Raw genomic sequence first — 17,002 nt, forward strand, 5'->3', positions numbered from 1 at the left:
TTGTTCGTTATTATGATGAATGTTTTGAGTATTTAAAAAAAAATTCAAGGAGTAGAAAAAAACCATTTTATTATTTGATACAGCATTCAAATAAAACTCTGAACAATTCTTTCACACAGCCTAAAAAGAGACACTCTGTTTGATAAACACAGAGAACCAGTGGCACAAAAAATATAAAGACAGAAAAGAGTAAGGCAAGTTGTTTACAAAAACCTGTGATCCATAGATAAATATGACAGACAAATTAAAAAGGCACAAGGTATACGTTATAAAAAAGACCATGCAGGCACATTAGGATGGAATGGGGTTGGTCTTAGCATCAGTGTTATAAACGACAGAATACTGACTCGAGGTAAACTGCATTTAGATTTGACTAGATTTAACAACTGAAATGCATTCCTATGGCTTTAAGGAGAATTCCTTTCTCATGATTAAGTTGAACATCAGTCTTTGGTAAAAGAAAAGTTTCAAAAAAAAATGGCCTGCAGAGGGAAGAAACAAAGGGTGCAGACAAATCAATCAGTCCCTGGATCACTGAGTAATTTGAACATCTGACCACCAGGGGGGAGCAGAGTACCATGAATCTGTACTGGTTCCCATAAGAGGTAAACATGTCAGTGAACACACAGCAAAGCAAGAGAGAAGGAAGCTTTGCAGACTTGCTGGACACATATTGGAAGATCAAGAAGCTCAGTCTGAGGAGTCCAAAAAAAAACAAAAAAACCAGAATCCAGTGTCGGCACTTCATCAAAATGACGAGTGAAGGCCAGGCCAGCTTCTCAGAGCATGAATGACTGTGTGTGTTTGAAGTCCTGGGGCTGCACGGGCACAGGAAGCAACTGTTAAGTGTTTTAATTATCAAGTATTTTTACTTAACAGGGATGATAAGAAAGTGCTTACCTCTTGGGGTGGAGGGATGTAGTTGACATTGGATCTGGAAGACATGGAAAGCATATGAGACAGCTGCATCCTGAGTCATATCTTATAATGTGGATCATACATGGCAAACCCCAAAGGAAAGTCTGACTGAGCCCTCATTAGGCAAGAGAGAGAGAGAGGAAGGAAAGTGCTTTGAGTCATCGCTCCTGTTCTTTTTGGAAGCTAAAAGAAGCCCAACAAGTATTTGTGTGCTATTGTGTGTTCCCTCATGTGTTACACTCACGTGTCCTCTGTTCTGTGCAGGGTTTGGCTGCTGATGTGGGCTGCACCATGACACTGGGAGATCCAAAATGACCTGCGGGTGGGTCAGGCAGGCTTTTTCTTTAACAAGAATGGAGTCACCGATGACTCATATGGCACACCATGCTTTTTGACTGTTAGCATAGAATATTCCATCATCCATAAAGAGGGACAAAGACAGGCCTCTCATTCTGTGGTGCGGGTTTTGTCCCAAATGTTTACAATTTGTTTGAGGGGTTGCAATTTCAACATGTCGCCACCAGAGGGAAGCAGAGCACTGTGAGGTCGTAGTAGCAGTCTCAGTACTGTCTGGTGGGGTCTGATACAGTTTGGTTATCTCTGCTCAGGCCTTTGATGGAAGACTGAAGGAGGGTGATGAGGAAATGATCATCCAAACACTTCAGCTTGTCTTCTTCTTCTCAGTCTGTACTTTGGATGTTGTAGTTCATTAAAAAAAAGAAATAAAACTACAGCTCAGCCTGTAAAAAACCTTTATAGGTGTCAGGATAAATAGCTCCGGAGGTTAGACGAAGGGTTAAATGCAAACTGAGAGGGGACCCGAGTGTCTGGAAGAACAGTTCGGAAGGATAAGGGAGGGGTCTGTTGTCATCCGGGACTGGGTTCGGTTTCTGTGGCTGCTGATTGAACGCTCAGTGCTGAGAATGTTTCCAAAACATCTGGAGGAATGAGAGGGTTAACGGGACCTGCCTACCTCTATGGATGACTTCATATTCTTTACACCAGTATCAGCGCTGTGCAGACATGCAGCCAAACACATGCAGCAGACCAACACCCCGATTATATAAGAAAGCTAGTGCGATTGTCTGTTTTCTGTCCTTGAACACCACAAACTCAGATGTTTGTTGTTTTTCCTCGCCAAGCAAAGACAGCAGCTGCTAAGAGACGACGACGCCGTGTTAGCCAATCAGAAGCCCCCCTCAGAGGGGGGGCTAGAGATACATCGTTAGCCTGTAAATTTGTGCCTACTATCAGAAATCATGTCACATTGAGTCTTTGAGTCTTTGTGAAGAAGCCTGTTCTATAAATAGGAAGTTGACACTGACAGCTCCAGTTAGCTCAGCGTGGATAAGACATCAGACTTTAACCTAGACAAAAAAGCTTTCACATCAGCTTCAAGGAGAGCACAGCGCTGACTCTCTCTCCGTCAAACTCCCAGCAGTAACAAGCCAGTAATCAAATAACATAAAGTCAAGTGAGTAAGGCCAGTCACATGAGGACGTGCATTCATGTCTCTGTGCTTTGAGGCCAGTCAGGCGTCAAGGCGTCCCCCACGCTGCACCGCACAACAATATCTAAGTGGCTTCAATCCTTCCTTCCTGCTGAACTATTACCCTGTTTCACTGCTGGTTTTTTTTAGCTCATGATTTCAACAGATGTACAATTTAAAGCAAAACAATCAATTCCAGCCTTTTCCCATGCTGCTACATCTGCTGGCGCCAATCACCCAACGAGTTTGAAATGCAGGCACTGCTGTGGCTCTGAAACACACACGGCCACAGCTGTCACTCCACACACTCCTGACTCAGCACACAGATGCAGACAACACTAACAGCACCCCCCACCACAGTCCTCTGTGTGTAGGATATTAGCCTGCGTTTGCTCACATCAATGTTAATGCAATCACTGAGCTCTTACCTTCCTCTGTGTCCTGCTGATGGAAGACAGAAGCAGAGTCAGTGTCATTGCTTCTCTTAAACAACATTTAGTATAACTGACGCACTGAAGAGAAGACAAACTCACGGCTGAAGAAGCCGTTACGGTGTAACAGGAAACCACCGCAGCCACAGACCACCACGACCAGGCACACCACCACCACTGCTGCCACCACCGCTGCGACGTTAATGTCCTCTGGAAGGAGCACAGCGTATTAGAGTCAGTGTGACCAGTAATAGTTAATAGGTGCTGTTTGTGGATACATGGTGAAATGTACACACCTATAGTCATCTGCTTGGCCTCACACATCTGGGGTATTCCCACTCCGTTTGTGGCCAGGCAGCTGTATCGTCCGGTGTCCTCTTTGGAGACAGCTTTAAACTCCTGCACAGAAAAAACTCCTCAAATCAGATGTGCTACAAGGAGACAGTGTTGAATGTTGTTTGCTCTCACACACTTCCACCTCACCAGCAGTCCTGTCTGATAGTCGATATCATAGGTTTTGTTAGGGGAAAGGCTCATCGGCTGGTTGTCCTTAAACCAAGAGTAGGTAGCAGGTGGGATGCCCTGCTGGTCCCTACAGCGCAGCTGCACCACTGAGCCCGTCACCGCGGAACTGGGGATATCACAGGACGGGATCTTCGGCGGCACTGAAAGGCGACGGGGGGGGGGGGGGGACACACACACATGAGCAACAAGCCAATCCACAGAGAGCGGTGCGGATTATATTATGTCTGTCCTACCTAAGACTTTGAGCGTAACGTTGGTTTCGCCCAGACTGACAGAGTCCAGAGGGGCGCTGATCTCACAGCGGTATTCTCCAGCATCCTCCTGGGTCACCCTGCGCAGCGTCACCGTGGCCCCTTCAATGGACGCTCGGCCCTCAAAGGGACCTGAGAGGAGGAACAGAAGGTCAGGGAGTGGAAATGTCTTCGTTGGCTGAGGGCTAAAGCCACAGTGTGCATGTTATAATCCATAATATACAGATATTCCACCTAAAAATGGAAGAAGACTCTACTCCTCTGCAGCAGGCCTTCTTTTTATAACAAGAAAACTTTGACCTTTCAGATTTAAAATATCAAACCAGTGTCTTTCTTCAGCATGGGTTATATTGACTTGCTAATAACTGTGTCCATGCTTGCTTAAAGAATGTCATCCCTGACCCTGATTTCCTTCCTGCAGACCTTCAGCTGGACCTTGGCTGCTACATTTGGACCAACATGGTGGTCCAAGTAGGTGGAGGATCTGTGGTGGAGCCGTCTATAAACATGACCGACCAGGAGAGGGCTCCTGTGTGATTCATTATTTATCCTACCGACCATTAAATTCACATCCTCAGCCACAAAGATGACAGATGGAGGCAAAGAGACAGGTTGATGATTTTTATGCCATGACACATATGACTGTGCTAAAATATCTCACATCTCACCACACACAGTGTTTTCTCTCATCCCCCACCCACCCACCCACCAGCACCACCTCCTCCTTCCAGCTGGGACGGCAAGCTGATTAAAACAAACTCCCTGTTTGTCACCAAGGGGGATAGAGAGAGAGAGAGAGAGAGAGAGAGAGACGGGCTGCTTTTCTCACCTTTGAAGTGTCCATCAAAGTACACAAAGGACACATCTTTCCCCCGTTTCTTCCACTCGATTCGCGGGTGGGGGTCTTTCTCTGTGTGGAATATGCAGGACAGCACAGCATCTGAAACACAGAGAGGGAGAGAGGGAGAGAGAGAGAGAGAGAGAGGGGAGTGTGACCAATGAGATATTTATTCCAGAGCAGCAAAGGATCAGTGGCATTTTTAACTGCTCCGTCTATTTATAGCCTCATGGTTTATTCTGTCAGACGGAATCAGATAGAAGGAGGGAATTAAAAAAAAACAAAAAAAACATCCAAGGCGGCTCACAGATGCTTTTTCTGGCTCACCTGAGAACTCGTGCACCTCCACCTTATGCCTGTTGGTTGACACGGTAACAGGAAGAGAGGGGCAACCTGGTGGAGGGGACATAAAGAGAAAGAGGGTGTGAGGGCAATTCAGAATGTAATATCCCTCCTCATCCATTAGGGGGCAAGGTGAATTGAGTAAAGTGCTTCACGTTGCCCGCCAACTGCAAGAGGAGAATACTTAATGGCTGTCTTTAGTCTCTTTCTCTACTGTCTGAGACAGCAGTCGTCTTTCTGTAGGAGATCTGAAGTACAGGATTACTCCCTCCTCCTCCTCCTCCTCCTCCTCCTCCGCCTTCTTTAATCCTGCAGGGTTAAGGAGCAGCTTGGCGTATGTTTATTTAAATGCAGGTTAGGACAAGGTCATTTCACCAGTGCCTGGTCCAGATTAACCTGATGTATGGAGTGCATTAGCAGGAAATGAAAGACACACACACACGTCTGGTTCCATCGCCGTCTGTGTGTCACTGATACCCTGCATCCAAACAGGAAGAGGAAGCAGCAGCAGCAGCAGCTGCTTTTCCTGGGTACTGATTGGTTTACAGGGGCGGATTACTATCTAGTCTTCCTGGTAAACGTGGATGAAGGTTACCTGGGGGAGAAGTCTGAGATTTATTTTCACCGCTGAAGGCGATGCATTTTTGAAAACGCATAATGAATGTTGGACGGGCCTCTGGGGTACTTAAACATTAAAGTACCAGCATATAACTTAGCGAAATGAAGATCCTGCAAAATGTCTCCAGCTTCCTGTTTGTCTGTGACTTCCTGAGCATGTCCCATTGTTACCTTATTACCAGGAAGTTTTCCTGTGTGTGTGTGTGTGTGTGAAGGGAGGGGTGACATGACTGAAGAATGCAGGGAAAGCCGAGACAAAGAGCAGGAAGTGTGCAGCCGGGCAGGAAGATGTAGGTCTGTGTGCAGACTGCTTTAAATAAACAGCATGCCTATACAATAATAACGTCATGTTCTAAATGCAGTCTCCTTCAGTTGTCACTATTTACACCAGCTTCAGTCAGTCACACTTTGACCTAAGTGAATTAAAAGTGCACCCTCTCCCTCCCCGTCACTTCGCCGTGTGGTGACATGCAGCAGCGTAACAGGATTAAACTCGTAGCTTGTGGCTTGTGTACCTCGACACCCGAGAGAAGAGGAGCATTGTCTCGCTGAAGGATGAACAAGACGAGAGAGGGGAGATAAAATGAGATTAAAAAAAGGGACGAGAATGAACGATCAAGGAGAGATGAGAGGCCCTAAGAATAGAATACAAATGGAGCTGAGGAGACCAGAGACCCACATGAATAAAAGAGAGAGCGGGACTGAAGGCGACGGAGATCCTCTCAGACAGTAGGACTGTGAACGGGTGAAGCTCTTGTCACATAGTGTGAGACCAGGCCTGCCTGCCACCTAGAAGGGTGTCTCTTTGAGAAAAAGGAGATGTAGCAGACCTGACAACATGCCCGGCACTGAGAGAAGCAGAAAAGCACACACATCACAAAATGAGCAAAAAAAAAAAAGAAAGCTCTGGATGTGTGAGGACCCCGGCGCTGCCCCCCTGTGTCATGCCCGCGCTTTGCGCCCTGCTACCATGAGCACTGTCAGCTCCACTGGCCTCAATTAACTACAAAAGGCATCAGGGCAGACAATGAACACATGGCCTGCTCAGATCACTTCACAGCTGCATGGTGGTTAATGTTAACACTGATGTCTGAGAGGCCAACGCTGCTGCTCAACCGGTGGCTCCTAAAAGTCAAAAGGAGGATATCAGCCACCAGAATAGTTCACGAAATATCAGAAATCGGCCTAAAATGGCTCAGTGGGTCACATTTCCTCACAGAAACACAGTGTGGTTAGTGTCCAGCTCAGTTAGGCCCCGTTCACACTGGAGAAAGTCATTCCAGCTAGAGTAGGATTGAGCCCAGACAGCCTTTAAGCTGGATGCGTTCAGACCTATTTTCAAATCTGGCTAGCACACAGTTGTGTCCGCACTCACTCCGGCTTCATCCAGCGTGTTTGCTGTTCTCCAAACCACTAGGTGATGCCTCGTAATATGGCTAATAATGTGGCTAGCCGGATTCGCTAGCCACATTTGCGTTCACACCTGAGCCACATTTGAGCCAATCCTGCTAGATCCATCTCTCGAGGGTGGATCTAGCCGGCTTGAAATCAAAGGCCCCATTCACACTGGGGGAAAAAATGTGGCTTAAGCAGGATTTGGCCGCATCCAGATCAATCCAGATGTGTTTTTTTCTGAGTGTGAACACCTCCAATCCGGCTGAATCCAGTTTGATTTCAAGCCGGCTAGATCCACCCTCGAGAGGTGGATCTAGCAGGATTGGCTCAAATGTGGCTCAGGTGTGAACGCAAATGTGGCTAGCGAATCCGGCTAGCCACATTATTAGCCATATTACGAGGCGCCACCTAGTGGTTTGGAGAACAGCAAACACGCTGGATGAAGCCGGATTGAGTGCGGACACAAGTGTGTGCTAGCCAGATTTGAAAACAGGTCTGAACGCATCCAGCTTAAAGGCTGTCTGGGCTCAATCCTACTCTAGCTGGAATGACTTTCTCCAGTGTGAACGGGGCCAAACTGGATTCAGCCGGATTGGAGGTGTTCACACTCGGAAAAAAACACATCTGGATTGATCTGGATGCGGCCAAATCCTGCTTAAGCCACATTTTTTCCCCCAGTGTGAACAGGGCCATAGAACAATCCTGGGTCCAGGCTTATGTGTGAGCAGTTCAGCCTTTGGTGCCCATAAGTCCGTGGCAACCAATCAGGAGCATGTACACAGTGTTAGTAGCAGCTTAAAGAAAGGTGCTTTCACTTGGAACAGTCATAAACTGGATCTGGTCCTTGGAACAGCCAAAACATTAGGTTTATTTCAGCCAATATTTGGCCACTGACCAATACATATTAACCAGATGTTTCTGGAATTTTCCACCGAACATGTCCTTGGTCACATCTGCACTGAATGATGCAATAGATTCCTCAATCATTGCACATTCTAACTTATTATTGCTCAACAAAATAAACTCAAACGTACTCCTCTGACGCCCCCGGTCCCAGCCATGTGCCTTTGCTTCTGGATTCTGCAAAGATCTCAAACTCTTGACCTCGCCTTAAAATTACAAAATAGGTTTTTTACAGATCAAAGACATAATCACAAACTAGGTCTGTGCCAGTTCTTTCATGTGCATCACATCAGCAGCACGTCTCTGGTGGTCCTCCAATTTAGCATCATATAGGGCCACTGTGGTAATTAAAATGCTCCTGTTGAGGCTTTGAAAACATCCAACAATAGCATCAACATCAACACAACCAGAGTATGGCATCAACATCAACCACCCTCTGCCTGAGCGAAAAATAGAAAGGATGGCACACGCTCGTTCCTTGGCACGCAGCTTTCCTCTCATTACGTGGTCCGTACAGAGTGTTACAGAGAGCGGGGCGGCTGGGCTGAGGTCAAAAGCATGGCGCAGTAATAATTAAGGCACTTATTCAAATTAACAGGGAACAAATGAAAGAGGGACCCAAAGGAAATATCCAGCCTGCCTGTGTGATAAAGATAATGTGGATGGCAGAGGAAAAACAGGACGATGGCTCACTCTGTGTGTGTGTGTGTGTGTCTGAACAAAGCCTGCCTGTATGACTGTAACACTGTGAGCAACAGCTGTCTCAGTCAGACACAGTGTGTGTGTGTGTGTGTGGAGGAGGTTGATGTGGGGGATGTTGGATTTCTTGGACCCACCCAAAACACTTCCTTTTTTTAAAAAACAATACAATTCACAGGACTCAGTGTGTTTCAGTGCTGTCATCCATCAGGGAGGAAGATGATGAAGAATGATTCCTGTTGGACTGAAAAGTGAACTTGTGACCCAGCAGCCTGACAGGTGGCGGAAAAAAAAAAAAAAAACATGTGGACAACACCACCAGAGTAAAATGTGCGTCACTCACTCTCACTGTCTCATCACATCATCTCACAGCACGTCCTCTGCTGCAGGATAATCAGGCTGAGCTCCTCTATTTAAAGATTCATTTGTGTTTTCAGCTTTTTCTTCCATAAATAAAAAAAACAAAAACAAAAAAACTGGACCTGCATGACCTCATGCACACAGATCTGCCACCTCTATACTGCCAAAAAAACAGGAGGGCCCACCCGCTGCCACCCACACCCTATTTAGGTGGCACCAAGCCAATCCCAACTTTAGGGCCAAGTTGTAGAAGCCACACACACACTCACACAGCAACACAAGCTTCCACACAAATATTCCACCAGGTTTAGACTTAGACATGAAAATAGAAATAATAAGAATAAACACAGAGTTCCTCTGGAGGACTTCTTTCCACTTACACTGCATCAGTAAGATGACAATAGGTAGATACAGGGACGTCCCCTCCATTATCGCCCGCAACTCTGGTGTCTGGCTGACACTTGTCTTCCCTGGACGGAGCGACGAGGCAGACCCGGAGCTTCTCACACTTGTTCACAACTCTCCAAATATTCATCCAGCTTCCAGGGAATAAACCGCTCTTCAAATGAGGTGAAGTGTGGGGGGGGGGGGCGTGGGGCGGGGGGGTGGCGGCGTCCGGACCGGTCCGAGCGCGGCGCGGAGCGGAACGGGAGTGTAGCGGTGAAGCGCACAGGGGGGAGCTGGTGGCAGGCGAGCCTGATGAACAACTCCCTGCTGATCGCTGGAGAAAAGGACCGGACTGAGAGGAAGACGCGGCGTGGGGAGAAGGGGGGGGTTAGGAGGGAGATGGCGTGTCTCGGACGCGAATGAGTGAATGTCCTCTCTGCTTGTTGTGTGGTTTCGGCGCTGGTTGGAGATGGAGGTGGAGGGGAGGGCGGGGTGTGCTTCACAGAGGAGGAGGAGGAGGAGGAGGAGGAGGAGGAGAGCGGCGGAGCGCCGAGAGCGCAGCGCCGTGTCCAAGACGCGCACTGCACCGTGGCCACAGAACACGGGAGTCCACGGGAGTCCAACACCGATCGAGGCGCACACCCGGGGCAGACCCTGAAGCTGAACACTGACCATCCGAACACAAAAATCCACTGTGCACGTGTAGAGATCATTTATTTTGTGTGTCATAAATATGCATATATATAAAAATATCTTAAAAAAATAAATATATGCATCTAATAATGGAGGAATTTTGCAGTGGGAGCATCTATTTACAGCCTTATTAGCTGCAGATGTGTGTGTCGGTGTGCAAATACTGAAGTTTGTAGAGTTTTGAGTCTGCATCCATGAATAAACACTGATGACGCTCAGACTCCATGGGACTGAAATGAGGGGGATCTCTGGAGCGTCAGAGCTGCTGACCTGCAACTGCACGAGGCTCCTCCTCAGAACAGAAAGACATTATAAATTCATTTTTAGCAAATGCATTATTCCAGAGTGCTTTAGTAGCTATTCAAATTTAATCATGTCTGAGCAGCAGACGTTCCCAAACATCTCAGCGTGTCAGGGCACCGATTCAAACATCTCAGCTGGTGCTGTAAAGTCTCAGGCATATGTCCTAGGGTGTGTCTCACACATTGTCAGTGTGTGTGTGTGTGTGTGTACACTAAGGGGATGGGGGGTAGTAGCGGGATGCTTGAGTGGGAACAACAGCTGCACAGAGGCCAATAACTTTCTTTCAGGCCAGGAGGTTTGCTCAATCTGCATTCCTGAGAGGAGTTTTAATGAAAGTTTATCATCAGGGCCCTGGACGCACTCTAACCTGGGACTGGGTTCTCACAAGGGTCTCGTATGTCACCATAAGAGGGGGTTTAATGTGTATAATAAGTGTACATGACTGTTTTTTGCCCTTTTCTGGGCCCCACCAGACACCGTATTGTTTTAGACCTGCGCATGCTCAGTAGGCTGCCTTGCGCGGTCAAAGGTTCATGTTCAATATGGCGGCCGCTAGTTCCAAATAAAAGACTGAGTGGATTTAAAGTGTGGACTTCTCACTCATTTCAGCGTGGTGTCAGAAGAACAGAGGACGTCACGGATCTATCACCTGTGAGCTTCATTCTTTTTTTTTTTTTCTTCTGCTTCGAGCAGAGAGGGTAACTAAACGTTTCAGCTAGCTAACGTGCTAAGCTAAGAAACATCATGGCGGATGGATTTCGCAGATCAGATCCTTTTTTACTGAAGACGGAGACGTCGCTGAGATTTGGCGGAAATTCGCCGTCTTTACTCAGACAAGCCTGCTAAAACAAAAGCATAATTCCTCCTTCTTGTCACAGGAGCGGAGGCCATTGCACCGGAGCGGTTATGTGTTTACGCCGCGGAGGTGTCGACGCCAGGTTGAAGACGGAGCACAGAAGACCATGAGTGCTTGAACGCAACATAACAAAACCAATGGAGGGACACTCCCGAAACCAGAGACAAGGTGAGACAAGTCTGTGTCATACAACAAAAGTCATGACAACAAAGAGTGTGTAAAGAAAACTACTGCTAAAGAGCTAGAAGAGCCAGAAAATAGTGCCACTGACAACAGTGGACACAGTGCCAATCCGCAGGTAGAGGGTTGAGATGAAGGATGCACATGCACGACAAGCAAAGACACACAAAGACATGCTCAGTGATGACCTCCATGCCTTTGGATCAGGCTGTACAACCAGTCGTTTGTCGTCAAGATGGAGCTTGACAACATGACATTCAAAGGTGTCATAACCACGGTCTCTACGCCTACAGACTGGGTCTCATCAGTGGTCGTCGCACACACAAAGGACAAACCTGTCCATTATTTCTAAAGACCTGAACCACGCCTTGAAGAGACACCGCCGCCCAACATGAACCGTTGAGGAAGTTGCCACCCAGATGTCAGGTTGTTCTTATTCTGACAGATGAAGGTTAATCCCACATCATCCATGCTGATCACATTCGGCACACCTATCGGGTGCTACAGATTTCTCTGCATCCAGTGTTCAGTGGAACAGCTGTTTGCAGGACACCCATGTGAAATCATTGTAGATGACATTGTTAGGGGCTGTGATGCTACAAAACATGATGCCAACGTAAAAAAAAAGTGCATCAGCCGCGAAAGACCCATTTTAGAAGAGCTCTGGTTCCACACAGCACAGACAGGACCAAGTCTTACAGACCATGGACTCCTCACTCCTTTCAACAATATTCATATAACTGTTCTGGTGGTGAACAATTTTAGCCTGCCATCACAGTGATCTTCAACCTCTGGCTGCAGCCAGCAACCTAACGTGTCAAAACGCCTGGAATCCTGGGAAAAAAAAAGTGAAAAAGAAAACAGCCTCATGGCTTGAATCCACAGGCTTGCTCACGCTTTCTCACACTTGCCAAACACACTCAGAGGATTGAGGGCCACCTGTTTGACGACTGATAGACACAACAGCTGCACTGCTGCCTGACCTTCAACCAAAACACACCCGGACACACACATTCTGCTTTTGTTGTTAAGCAAACTGCTGATTGTCATTTTCACCCTCACAGTTTGCTTATGAATGCCCTCTGCCCCCCCGGACAAGAGACAAGAAAGAGATTTGTCCTGGATTTTTACACATTTATTGAACAAATACAATCAGATACATGTCAAGAGTATGTGGAAGGTTACGCAGAGGCGGCTGGAGGCTGGGTGGAGTCAGGAGCAGGGAGTGGAGCCACTTCTTCATGTTTGGGTATGTCCACCTGGGAGTAAAAGAAAAATCAACACTTAAAAAGCACTAATTTATTTACATGATCTTTTTTTTTTTTTGCCAGAACACTTCCACAGAGGGTGTGTGCGGGGCACGACGCTCACTGCGGGGGAAAAATTTGGGAGAATCTGTTAGCAGCGTGGGCGGCAGCGTTTTGAGCGCCAGCTGGAGGCAGAGAGGGGACATGCCTCCCTACTGCCTGCAGCCGGCTCACACAAAACACACACCCACCCACGCCTGGCTGCTTCTCTGGTGAGTTCTGTGTGCTGGCAGGGTGGACAAAATAACACAAATCTTCTTAAAACAGCAAATTGGAATCATAATTATAGCTTGTTGCCCTTCCTCTTCACCTGTTTGTGGCTACTACCCAGCTTGACTTCAACTGCTGCCAGGAAGTCATGGTTCTAGATGTCTGCAGTAACTTTGGAGAACACAATATAATGAAAGTTGACAGAAACATATGATTCAAAATGCAAGCGTGAGCCTGAGCTTGTGGTAGCATGCACTTTATAATACGTATTGTTGGAGGAATCTTGACTAAAGAAAGCTTGGAAGACTTTAACCCTCGTGGCCTGACAAAGAACTGGAGCTCATGTTTTTAGAAGCTGAGACCTCCACTGAGCAGACTGGCAGCTGCCATATTGAGTTGTCAGATGTCAAGGCCCAAAACGCGAGAATCTTTCCCATCATTCTCCTCCCTCAAACAGGATGTGAAGGCGGCATGAGGGGGGCGCCGCAGACCAGAAATAAACTCTTCTTTTATTATCTGCTGCACACAAGATAATTACAGAGTACGGACAGATATGTAAGTATGAGGCAGTGGCACCGACTTTCATTGTGCACACAGCTGAATAGGCTGGAGGAGTCTGCAGTGTAAACGTCCTTCATGGAAGTTCCGGGGTTAGTATCAGTTTGTAGCTCTTCTACTGATTACTGACGCTGATGTTTTGTTATCTCAGAGGACACAAAGAGACAAGATGGCTGTCCTCCATTTGCTTCATAATCGTAGTAAACACAGTCGGTTGATAATATGATAACTGCGACCTCCAAGAACATAAAACTGATGTCCAGCCGCTCCTGCATGCTAATCCTGCACTTGTAAAAACTCCAGGAAGACGTGATCCAAATATTCTCTGCTTCTCATGTCCTTCCAGCTCTCATGTCCACACTTTTGTCTTTAATAAAGTGCTGCTTCAACTCCCCGAATAACCCAAACTGTGAAAATAAAATGTAGGCCACAGAGCGTAGTATGTCATCGGTTGCCAAATCAAGTGTCTATTAATGAGTACGTCTTTTTTTTTTCTCGTTACGCAATCAGTGATGCACAGAGAAAGTCAGAAAGGCTGCAGCAAAATATATTTCGCCTAGATGGCTCCATCCAAAATTAACTTTTAGCCTAGTTTGAATTTGCAGAATTTATGCTTCTCCTTTTAGTGCTCGAGTCGAGACAGAGTGGATTCAACTCTGCTTATATCTAAATGTCACAAACAGCTTGAACAGGAGCCTGGAACCTGGAGAGATTTAAAAATAATTTTGGACTTGGATCTGTGTTTGATATTCAGAAAGCAGCCATTTGTCCTTCAGGAGGAGGAGACCTGCTTCTTCCTGCAGACTACAGCCCACGATGCTTCTCCTCCTCCTCTCTCCATTTTTGCCAAAATAATAAATCAAAGCAATAAAAATAGCCGTGTTAAATCCTAACCTCTGGCTACTTTTTTTTGAAATCGGAGGTGATGGCTGCAGCCAGGGAGCAGAAAATGAGAAGCAGGGAGACATTTGGACAAGAGTCCAACAGCCTCAAACAGTAACAGCCCTCTCATTTGGCCTCAGTGCTTTAGCTTTGATGTCACACTGAGGCAGAACGTTTAGTTACTTCTTACCAGCTTCTCTGCCCGCTGCCTCAGCTTCCTCCAGACTGTGTGGTGAGCCTGCAGAGAGGAGCAGGAAACGTGAGTTGCAGACACATGCTGCACTGCTGTGCATGTGTGCATATCAGAAGGTCAATTTAATGTGCTATTTTTGTATTTTACAGCAAAAACACTGCTACTCATTCTGAAGAAAACAACATGGATGCCTGATCATCTGCCAAACATCCCTACCTGCAGCTGCAGAGGCAGGGAGAGGCCCTGTGCCCGGCGATGGAGGCCCCAGGATCCCTGTCCCAGGTTGTGGAGAGCTGTGACCTCATACTGGGAGCACAGGCCTGTTCTGGCCACCAGAGGGCCCCCACTCAGCAGAACATGGTCACCGCATCTAGGAGAAAATGTTGAGTGAGTAGTGATGATAATGTTAACAGTAAAAGTAGCACAGACAAAGCCAAAATAAAATGTTCTAACCTGTAGAGCATCACTGTTCCTTTGGGACTCTCTGATGCTTTCTGTTCCACCTCTTCCTGTTTACACCTGGAAGAGACAGAGACATGTATTTGAGTGCTCTGGAGGAGGATAAAAGGGATGAAGATGATGTCTTTTTGAGAAGCTGTCTACCTGCTGTGAGAGAAGACCTCCAATGCCACAGAGGGTACCACCTCTAAAGGCTCCCAGGCAAGATTCTGGTGGATCAGAAGCTGGGCCCCTCTGGTCAGAGAGCGCAAAGACTCCTGGAAACAAAGAGGAAAAGAACCTAGTAGCTCATCCAGGAGTTTTGCCTATAAAAAAAAACCTGACAACAACAGAAAGGTTGTAGGTGAGCTTTTTGAACACAAACCTCAGATGGGGTCCAAGAGTCCAGCTGAGGGTCGAGCACTACGTCACAGCAGAAGGCCCCCGAGGTGACTGCAAAGAAACTTGAATGTATTAACAGCACACGACTGAAACCGATGCTCTCAGAATGAGTACAGTAGCTCTCTTCTACCTGGTACTTCTGGGGTGCTGAGCAGCTCCACAATATAGTCATCTTTAAAAGCAGTCTCCAGCACCTGACCCAGCAGGGCCACACAGGAGCGCCAGTAAGCCTGAGGGGAAAACACGATGACCACTGAATGCTCTGTAGAAGAATTGTTCTTCCCTAATATTCCCCGAGCTACTTAAACCCGGAATACTGTACCAGTACCTGGTTGACCAGTGTTGGATCTTTGTCTTTAAATGTGAGCAGAGTGAGTGTGCAGGAATGGGTGAGAGGCTGGTGGAGAGGCCACAGTTGTCCATCCACCAAAGCCAAAGCCGAGTTATTCACATGATGCTCTGTTAGATCTGAGGGAGTCGGGAGAGTTTAGGAAACATCAGAGCCCTGCTGGTTTTATATACATATATGTGGAGACAGGCGGAGGCACCTACGTCTGGCACAGCTCAGCGGAGTGGACATCCCTTTGTTCATGATGAGCAGCGTGCCCTCCAGTCCTGGGCCCTGCATGGACACCTCGATCTTCTCGATGCGGGGGTACAGAGCTCTCTGCCTGGCCTGCTCCCTGGAGAAGACAGCGTTCCGCTGGCTGCGCACCTCAGCAGGTGAAGGGCGCAGAGCTGCTGCAGTGGATGCAAAGCCTGTGGATGAAGGATCGATGGATTTAAAGTAGGTGTACGTCATCTTAATATCTTGTAATACTGCCCTTTTTATGTCAGAGTTGATATTCCATGGTGGACACTTTAAATAAATGTGTACCGACTTAAAAAAACACGTTACTACTATTCATGTGTTGTATTAACCCGCGTATTACATATGTAATATGTTGTAACGTAGGTTTATTTAAGCAGCCCATGGCAAGGCTAACCATTACAATCTAACCTGGCTAGCTTACATGCTAACGCTACCCGTAAATTAACAGGTTTACTTACGGCGCTGGACATTTTGACAGACAGCCCTGGTCGCCATGGTGACGAACATTTCTACACCTACATAAAAAAATAAGTCGAAACAGACAAAGAAGACGAAATATGTAATGGTTTTGTCACAAGAGCCTATAGTTGAAGGACGCCATGCCGATTTCGCGTCCAACACGTATTTATGTCCGTAGAGGAACTGATGTTCAGAAGCGTGTTAGTTCCGTGTGAGCCGGGGAACAGGGTGCTGTTCCAGTTTGTGGCAGCAGGCGTCGCTGTTGGTATTCTTTTCAATGTGGGCTGTGCACATGAAAATCTGCAATAATTAATGTGTTCTATAGAGAATCAGCGCCATTTTCTACAAGATACAACATAATGCACCATGTTTCTGTTACTAACTGCAGTTATTTGATAATCATCCAGGCAGTTGTACTAAAGGTTGGGCGTTTATTGTGTCCACAATTTATATCTGAATGACCTCACTGTGTTTCAGCAGTGTTGAAAGACTGCTTCTCTGTGCTGATTGGATGAAATCCAAACTTATGATCTTGGATTTGAAGTGTCCCCAATTTCATCCTCCTAATGGACTCTAATGGTACTTTAGAATTTGACAAATGCTTGTTGGATTTTTCAGGACCAGAATCAGCAGTAAGTGGCTAGCACTAATGGTAGCAGCAGAAGCAGGAGGACGCCAGGGCCAGGGGGCACAGCAGCAGGACCGAAACACCATAAATCATCTCAGCACAGGCCCAGGCAGTGCCAGGTAAATGCTTAATAGAAAAAAAAAAG

At 46.9% G+C, this 17,002-nt stretch overlaps 2 protein-coding genes across 4 annotated transcripts; both read right to left on the minus strand.

Annotated features, from left to right (window-relative positions):
• Positions 1-52: 52 nt before the first annotated feature.
• jam2a (junctional adhesion molecule 2a) lies at positions 53-9,612 on the minus strand. 3 transcript variants are annotated; one of them, XM_028431809.1, is made up of 11 exons: positions 9,150-9,612; positions 4,780-4,845; positions 4,444-4,554; positions 3,597-3,746; positions 3,322-3,503; positions 3,135-3,237; positions 2,941-3,048; positions 2,836-2,848; positions 1,163-1,234; positions 901-934; positions 53-818 (listed from the first exon to the last, which is right to left on the minus strand). In XM_028431809.1, exons 1-11 carry the CDS (start codon positions 9,196-9,198, stop codon positions 780-782), a joined length of 927 nt encoding a protein of 308 aa, XP_028287610.1. In that variant the 5' UTR covers positions 9,199-9,612; the 3' UTR covers positions 53-779. The 3 variants fall into 3 exon arrangements, with proteins under 3 accessions (XP_028287610.1, XP_028287601.1, XP_028287618.1); XM_028431800.1 differs by having other exon boundaries at positions 2,836-2,851; XM_028431817.1 differs by lacking the exon at positions 1,163-1,234.
• A 2,696-nt stretch (positions 9,613-12,308) lies between these two features.
• Positions 12,309-16,395, minus strand: mrpl39 (mitochondrial ribosomal protein L39). The gene is made up of 10 exons (XM_028431789.1): positions 16,229-16,395; positions 15,731-15,937; positions 15,507-15,646; positions 15,309-15,408; positions 15,162-15,229; positions 14,942-15,054; positions 14,792-14,857; positions 14,555-14,708; positions 14,336-14,383; positions 12,309-12,447 (listed from the first exon to the last, which is right to left on the minus strand). Exons 1-10 carry the CDS (start codon positions 16,275-16,277, stop codon positions 12,370-12,372), a joined length of 1,023 nt encoding a protein of 340 aa, XP_028287590.1. The 5' UTR covers positions 16,278-16,395; the 3' UTR covers positions 12,309-12,369.
• Positions 16,396-17,002: the final 607 nt, after the last annotated feature.

This window comes from Parambassis ranga, chromosome 2 (genome assembly GCF_900634625.1).
Source record: "Parambassis ranga chromosome 2, fParRan2.1, whole genome shotgun sequence".
NCBI classification, from domain to species: domain Eukaryota; kingdom Metazoa; phylum Chordata; class Actinopteri; family Ambassidae; genus Parambassis; species Parambassis ranga.

Bases quoted from the DNA above. Each gene is read 5' to 3' on its own strand.
- mrpl39 (XM_028431789.1), bottom strand. From the start codon at position 16,277: ATGTTCGTCACCATGGCGACCAGGGCTGTCTGTCAAAATGTCCAGCGC. The intron at 15,647-15,730 runs GTAGGTGCCTCC...CGACTCCCTCAG, and splicing joins TCCGCTGAGCTGTGCCAGAC to ATCTAACAGAGCATCATGTG. The intron at 15,230-15,308 runs GTAGAAGAGAGC...GTTTCTTTGCAG, and splicing joins CAGCACCCCAGAAGTACCAG to TCACCTCGGGGGCCTTCTGC.
- jam2a (XM_028431800.1), bottom strand. From the start codon at position 9,198: ATGGAGGGGACGTCCCTGTATCTACCTATTGTCATCTTACTGATGCAG. The intron at 4,555-4,779 runs GTGAGCCAGAAA...TCTGTGTTTCAG, and splicing joins GGAGGTGCACGAGTTCTCAG to ATGCTGTGCTGTCCTGCATA. The intron at 935-1,162 runs GTGAGTGTAACA...CATGTCTTCCAG, and splicing joins CTGCACAGAACAGAGGACAC to ATCCAATGTCAACTACATCC.